This window comes from Gekko japonicus, unplaced genomic scaffold, assembly GCF_001447785.1.
Source record: "Gekko japonicus isolate JY-2015 unplaced genomic scaffold, Gekko_japonicus_V1.1 scaffold2442, whole genome shotgun sequence".
In the NCBI taxonomy this organism is placed as follows: domain Eukaryota; kingdom Metazoa; phylum Chordata; class Lepidosauria; order Squamata; family Gekkonidae; genus Gekko; species Gekko japonicus.
In genome coordinates this window covers 111,502-118,078 of record NW_015160906.1, presented here as the reverse complement: position 1 = coordinate 118,078, position 6,577 = coordinate 111,502, and the positions used below count along the sequence as shown (strand labels likewise).

At 50.0% G+C, this 6,577-nt stretch overlaps 1 protein-coding gene across 1 annotated transcript in view; it reads right to left on the bottom strand.

Moving 5' to 3' along the window:
- Nucleotides 1-6,577, bottom strand: part of CHTF18 (chromosome transmission fidelity factor 18) — a 45,053-nt gene that overhangs the window by 34,352 nt on the left and 4,124 nt on the right. The window contains exons 5-9 of the mRNA XM_015424066.1: nt 4,807-5,049; nt 3,913-4,111; nt 3,672-3,761; nt 2,326-2,378; nt 1,141-1,294 (exon numbers count right to left, since the gene is read on the bottom strand). Of these exons, the coding sequence (XP_015279552.1) occupies nt 1,141-1,294; nt 2,326-2,378; nt 3,672-3,761; nt 3,913-4,111; nt 4,807-5,049 (739 nt within the window). The remainder of the gene's footprint in view (nt 1-1,140; nt 1,295-2,325; nt 2,379-3,671; nt 3,762-3,912; nt 4,112-4,806; nt 5,050-6,577) is intronic.

The following is a 6,577-nucleotide window of genomic DNA, read 5'->3' as shown; positions in this document are numbered from 1 at the left end:
TATATATATATATAATAGAAATGATTCGGAAAATATTTGAACACCTTGTCTTAAAATATTTTATTCATCATGTTAAAATAAAATGTTCTATAATCATTTTTCCCCCCCTTTTTTTCTTTTTTCAATTTTTCCAATTTTTCGGAAAAAACCAAAAAAGCTTCAGGAAAAAAACGGGGGGGAAACGGTCCCCCCCCCCGAATTTTTCTGTTTTTTTTCCAGGCCTTCCGGTCTCACCGGAAACACTCAACACTCTGCTTATTTCTGCGGCCACGGGGACCAGGAACATGAAAGAGGAAAAGGAACAGAGATTCTTGACCCTCGGTTACTATTTCTGCCCTTGTAGAAAGCAATGGCTGGCTGTCCACAGAAGTGGCCGCTGACCAGAGGTTCATAGAATCATAAGAGTTGGAAGGGGCCATACAGGCCATTGAGTCCCACCCCCAGCTCAATGCAGGGCCAGCCTAGAGAGAGCCAGTTTGGTGTAGTGGTTAAGTGCGTGGACTCTAATCTGGGAGCACCGGGTTTGATTCCCCACTCCTCCACTTGCACCTGCTGATGTGACCTTGGGCAAGCCGTAGTTCTGACAAGAGCTGTTTTTGAAAAAGAGCAGTTTCTGTCAAGAGCTCTCTCAGCCCCACCTGCCTCACAGGGTGTCTGTTGTGGGGAGGGGGAGGAGTTTGTAAGCCGCTCTGAGACACCTTTGGGTAGTGAAGGGCAGGGTATAAATCCAATCTCTTCTTCTCTTCTAGAGAAGAAGAAGAAGAGATTGACTTTATACCTTATCCTTCACTACCTGAAGGAGTCTCAGGGTGGCTTACAATCTCCCTCCCCTCCCCACAACAGACACCCTGTGAGGCAGGTGGGGCTGAGAGAGCCCTGACAGAAACTGCCCTTAAGAGAACAGCCCTGGAAGAACTTGTGACTGACCCAAGGTCACACCAGCAGCTGCATGTGCAGGAGTGGGGAATCGAACCCGGTTCTCCCAGATTAGAGTCTGTGCTCCTAACCACTATGCAAACTGTCTCTTTGTCCAGCCGCTGCTTACAGACTGCCAGGGAGAGGGAGCTCACCACCTCCCGAGGCAGCTGATTCCACTGCTGCACAACTCTGACTGTCAAAAAGTTTTTCCTAAGTTCTCACATCGTCGCTGAGCAATTCCACGTAGTGCTTGGGCGTGAAGCGGTCGACCCACAGGGACCCCGCAGACGATTTGTCCTCTTCCCGCGCGGTGTCGCCACCGCCTTCTTCCCCGGGCTCTGCGGCCTCCGTTTCGGTCGGCTCATCTTGAAGACAGCTGCAAAAAGAGAGAGACGTTTTCAGCTCGCTCACTGCTGCTCCCTGGTCAAAGGGTCGGTTTTGCACTGGATGAGGGTCTCACAGCACCTTTTGCAGAGTGCTTGTGGCCAATGTTCCCTCTAAGGCTGAGAAGAAGAAGAGAAGAGATTGGATTTATACCCCACCCTTCACTTGGAGTCTCAGAGCGGCTTACAAACTCCTTTCCCTTCCCCTCCCCACAACAGACACCCTGTGAGGTGGGTGGGGCTGAGAGAACTCTGACACAAACTGCTCTTTTTCAAGAACACTTCTGACAGAACTATGGCTTGCCCAAGGTCATCCAGAAGAAGAAGAAGAGAAGAGATTGGATTTATACCCCGCCCTTCACTTGGAGTCTCAGAGCGGCTTACAAACTCCTTTCCCTTCCCCTCCCCACAACAGACACCCTGTGAGGTAGGTGGGGCCGAGAGAACTCTGACACAAACTGCTCTTTCTCAAGGACAGCTGTGCCAGAGCTTGTGACTGACCCAAGGTCACATCAGCAGGTGCAAGTGGAGGAGTGGGGAATCAAACCCAGTTCTCTCAGATTAGAGTCCGTGCACTTAACCACTACACCAAAAAGTGTGAGCCAGCTCAGTTTTGTTAGCCTCCGGCTCACCCATTTTTGTCCTGGCTCAAGAAGGAGGGCTCCAGAGCAAACTAATTTGCGCCGCAGCCAAATCGCTCGCTCACAACTTTCATGCCAGGAGCTCACAAAGTCGAATTTTCGCTCAGAAGACTCCACAGCTTAGAGGGAGGGTTGCTTGTGGCAGAGAGACTCAAAAGCCCCTCAAGAGAACAGTCACACGTTACCTGGTGGATTCCCAGAATCCTGCCAGTCTTCCGTGCTCTCGTGGAATCACGGCATACCCACCAGCTTGCTCTGGATCAGAGGACCAGCCGGCAGCCCCTGCGGGTCAGGGTTCGCCCACGCTGGCTCCCACTGGGCTAGGGGGAAGGAAGGAACGCCCAGAAGCCCTTCCCCAACAGCAAGAAGTTTACGGGGCCCACCTGTCCAGAATCTCCGTCAGCCGTCGCGAAGTTTCACGGATCTGCCTCCGGTGCTGGAATGTAAAAACAGAGCAGAGCAAAGATCCTCAAAAAAGACACAGGTGAGTCAACCCTCACACCCTGTCTCTCTCTCACACCCCTCTCTGGTGTTCCATTTTGAGCATCCTCGGCAAAACCGCCTTCTCTGTCCCCCTCAAATGCTGCCTAGTTGAAAGGGAGGAGAGAGACTGAGTGTGGATCGATAACCCACTGTTACCCCTCCACCCCTCATCTATGCATTCCCCCTCATACGAACCCACACGAACCTGCCTTATACTGAATCAGACCCCTGGATCAAGGTCAGTATTGTCAGGCAGGCAGCTGCTCTCCAGGGTCTCAGGCAGAGGTCTTTCCCATCACCTCCTGCCTGGTCCTTTTTAACTGGAGATGCTGCTGGGGATTGAACCTGGGGACCTTCTGCCTGCCAAGCAGAGGCTCTGCCACTGAGCCACAGCCCCCTTGACAGCTCTCCAGGATCTTTCCTATCACCTCCTGCCTGGTCCTTTTTAACTGGAGATGCTGCTGGGGATTGAACCTGGGGACCTTCTGCCTGCCAAGCAGAGGCTCTGCCACTGAGCTCTTTACAGCTCTCCGGAGTCTCAGGCAGAGGTTTTTCCCATCCCCTCCTGCCTGGTTCTTTTTAACTGGAGGTGCTGGGGACTGAACCTGGGACCTTCTGCCTGCAAAGCAGAGGCTCTGCCACTGAGCCACAGCCCCTTTTGACAGCCCTCCAGGGTCTCAGGCAGAGGTCTTTCCCACCACCTCCTGCCTGGTCCTTTCAACTGGAGATGCTGCCGGGGACTGAACCTGGGACCTTCTGCATGCTAAGCAGATGCTGTGCCACTGAGCCACGGCCCCCTCCCTCTCAGGAAACACTCAAGCTGGGGACAAGCATGGATTGCGTGATTCAAAAGGTCAGATGGGACCAAAAGAGGAGGAGAGGAGGAGGAGATTGGATTTATACCCCGCCCTTCACTACCCAAAGGAGTCTCAGAGTGGCTTACAAACTTCTTACCCTTTCCTTCCCCACAACAGACACCCTGTGAGGTAGGTGGGGCTGAGAGAGCTCGGACAGAAACTGCTCTTTTTCAAGAACAGCTCTTATCAGAACTATGGCTTGCCCAAGGTCATCCAGCAGGTACATGTGGAGGAGTGGGGAATCAAACCCCGTTCTCCCAGATTAGAGTCCGCACACTTAACCACTACACCAAACTGAAGAATCTGCGCACTTAACCACTACACCAAAAGGAAAAGACTGTTTCAGAGAGAGGTCCAGAGACCAAGCAGGGAAGGGGAGAGAGACGTACCTCTTCAGCCACCTGTTCCTTGAGGTAGGAGAAAGGGACCCCGAGTAGATAAAGAGGGCGTTGTCTGTTCCACCCAAGAGAATCGCAGCGCTGCAGAAACCGGGAAAGAAAATCCAGTTTTTAGATGCCGGTGTCCAAATACCAGGGCTCCTTCAGCCTGGCCAGGTCATAAGAGCTCTCCAACAGAGACGCCCCAGCAAGCTTTTGGAGAGCTGAGCATCTGCCCTGCCCCGGACGCTACCTGCGTTCCTGCCCAGGAGCAATCCTCCTTCATGGCCATGAAGACCCGGGTGCCGTCAGTTGAGGTCACGTTGATGTAGTCCTCCAAGACGGGCGGGCGCTTCAGCACCTTCTTCGAGGTGCTCACCTCTGGTGGAGTCACCTGCAGGGGCAGCACATCGCTTACTCCCACGCTGTCCAGGATCGTGCACCTCGGAGTCCTTCCAGAGTAAAATGAGTGACTCGTCTTAAAGTTACCATGATTTTTTTTAATTTTTCCATCAGGGTAATGATACCTTAGGCGCTAATATAACTGCACTAATATAATTGAGGTTGTTATAATACTAAAGAGGTAAAGGTTTCCCTTGCTCGAAAGCCAGTCGAATCCGACTCTAGGGGGTGGTGCTCATCTCCGTTTCCAAGCTGAAGAGCCGGCGCTTCCGAAGACTTCTCCATGGTCATGTGGCCGGCATGACTAAACACCGAGGTGCATGGAATGCTGTTACCTTCCCACCAAAGTGGCACCTATTTAACTACTTGCAGTTTCTTGCTTTCGAACTGCTAGGTTGGCAGGAGCTGGGACCAGAGACGGGAACTCACTCCATCACACGGCACTCAGGTCTCGAACTGCCGACCTTCTGGTCTGCAGCTCAGCGCCTTAACCTCTGAGCTACTGCAGCCCCTATAAATAATACTACAAAGGTATAAATATACGTGTTCTCTGAAAAGGTTATATTCAAGGCCATAAAATAGTTTGACACATATATGAACTTAGTTTATTGTTATCCTTTTCTTTTTTGGAAAATGCTCTTAAAATGTACTCTTTTGCCAGCGTGGCTAATCCCGAGATTTTGAGAGGTGCGTGGCGAGAATTAAGGAACAGCACCACGTGCTCTCCTCTCCCCTGACGGCTCACCTGGCTTCCTGGAGTTCAGAAGAGGCTCCTGGCAAAAGAGGCGAGGCAGTTCCATCCTTGGGTGAGTCTTCAAGGGCCCTGGGCGAATCTTCTGCTCCAAAGTCCAGCTTCTTCACAGCTTCAAGACGACGACGCTTCGGCCGGGGAGCTGTTGGAACCAAGGGTTCAGCTCTCATCAAGCGGCGCAATGGGAAGGCAGACACCAAACTGCCCACCTTCAGGGAACCCTTTTGGCCACAGTTCCTGAGCTCAGAGCGCGAGCATCAAAGGCTCGGAACACAAAAGCGAGCATTGAAGCTCAAGGGTTTTCTCAGATAAAATCTGAGTCAGTGGCTTGGTATTATCCCAGATGCAAAGGTGCACTCTGGGAAAGGAAGTCTCCACAGCAGGTGTGTTGGAGACTACATTTCCCAGGGTGCTACTTTGGTGCCTTGGACACAACTGAAAAAGCATCCAAAGTATTGCAGAAAGAAAAAGCAGGCAGAGAGGTGCTTTTCAACTATCAGCTGCTACAATAAAATTCACATTTCTAAGCTTTTGTGCCCCAGAGCCCGCTGCGAAACCCAGCTCTTGTTTGCCACAATTATTGCTGTTCTTTGGTTCTGTGTGCCTATCGTCCAGAAGCGTGTGAGTGTGAAAGCTGCTTTGCAAAAAGCACGCCAGCTTGCAACGGCGTTAAGTGGTGGTGGGGTGTCTCCCTTCTCTGGGAAGTATGCGTGCTTGACCCTGGACGGCAGACACTGCTAGATACTGAGCTTGCAGGTGTTGGGGGAGGCCTAACGGTGCATAGTAGATTTAGGCGGGCTGGATGGATCGGTGTGATTGGACTGATCGTCACAGGGGCTGTTTGGATTCTGTATAATACCAGAACTGGTGCCAAGAGGGTCAGTTCTGACACGGATAGTCTTCGCTTTTTTTTTTTATAATGTATTTTTTTATTTTCAGTGTATGTTCAAATACATTCAAAAATATACATACTATAATAAAGCTATCAACTTTTCAACATTGAATATGAGATAATCAATACATATATTAACTTATAACAGTTTCATAACGTGTGACCACAGGTAGGTTTGTTGAATAGTATACTGTATACTACTGCAATTTCTTTTAGTTGTTAATTATGTGCTCCACAAGATTGCTTGCTTGAATTTGTGTGAATTAATGTGCCGTTGTCGTTGACGTTTTGAAGGTTGAGAAGGAAGATTGAAGAGAGAGAGGAAGAGAGAGAAGAAGAGTGACCAGAGTAAACTAATGGGAGAAAGGAAAATATAGATAGATACATAAAAGGAAGAAGATATTCAAAAAACTTAAATCCACTGGTGATATTGGGATCACTCGGAGGAGAGAAATTCTTGCTTTGACAAATAGTCCATCACAGGGAACCACTTGTCAGTAAACGTGTCATTCATAGGGAATTGTGCTAAGCGATTCAGTTTGTTTGTTACAGCGTCCATCAAGTAGTGATTCCATAGTTTTTTATACCATATCTCCAAGCTTGGAGCTCTATGGTCTTTCCAGAGAGATGCGAAAGCCGTTTTAGCGGCGTCCAGCATGATCTCAATCGTGGCTTTGTGTGGTCTAGATTTCAATGTAGCTGGCCAGATGTTCAAGAATATAGTTTCTGGTGAGAAGGGGATCAAAACGGATGTGAGTCTTAGCTTGACACATCCTCGTCTCTCAACAAACAGATCACTGCCAAGACAGTGTTGCTGGGAGCAAGTTTGCTCAAGAGCCTGCATGGTCAGACACAACTGCACCCAGAAGAGCG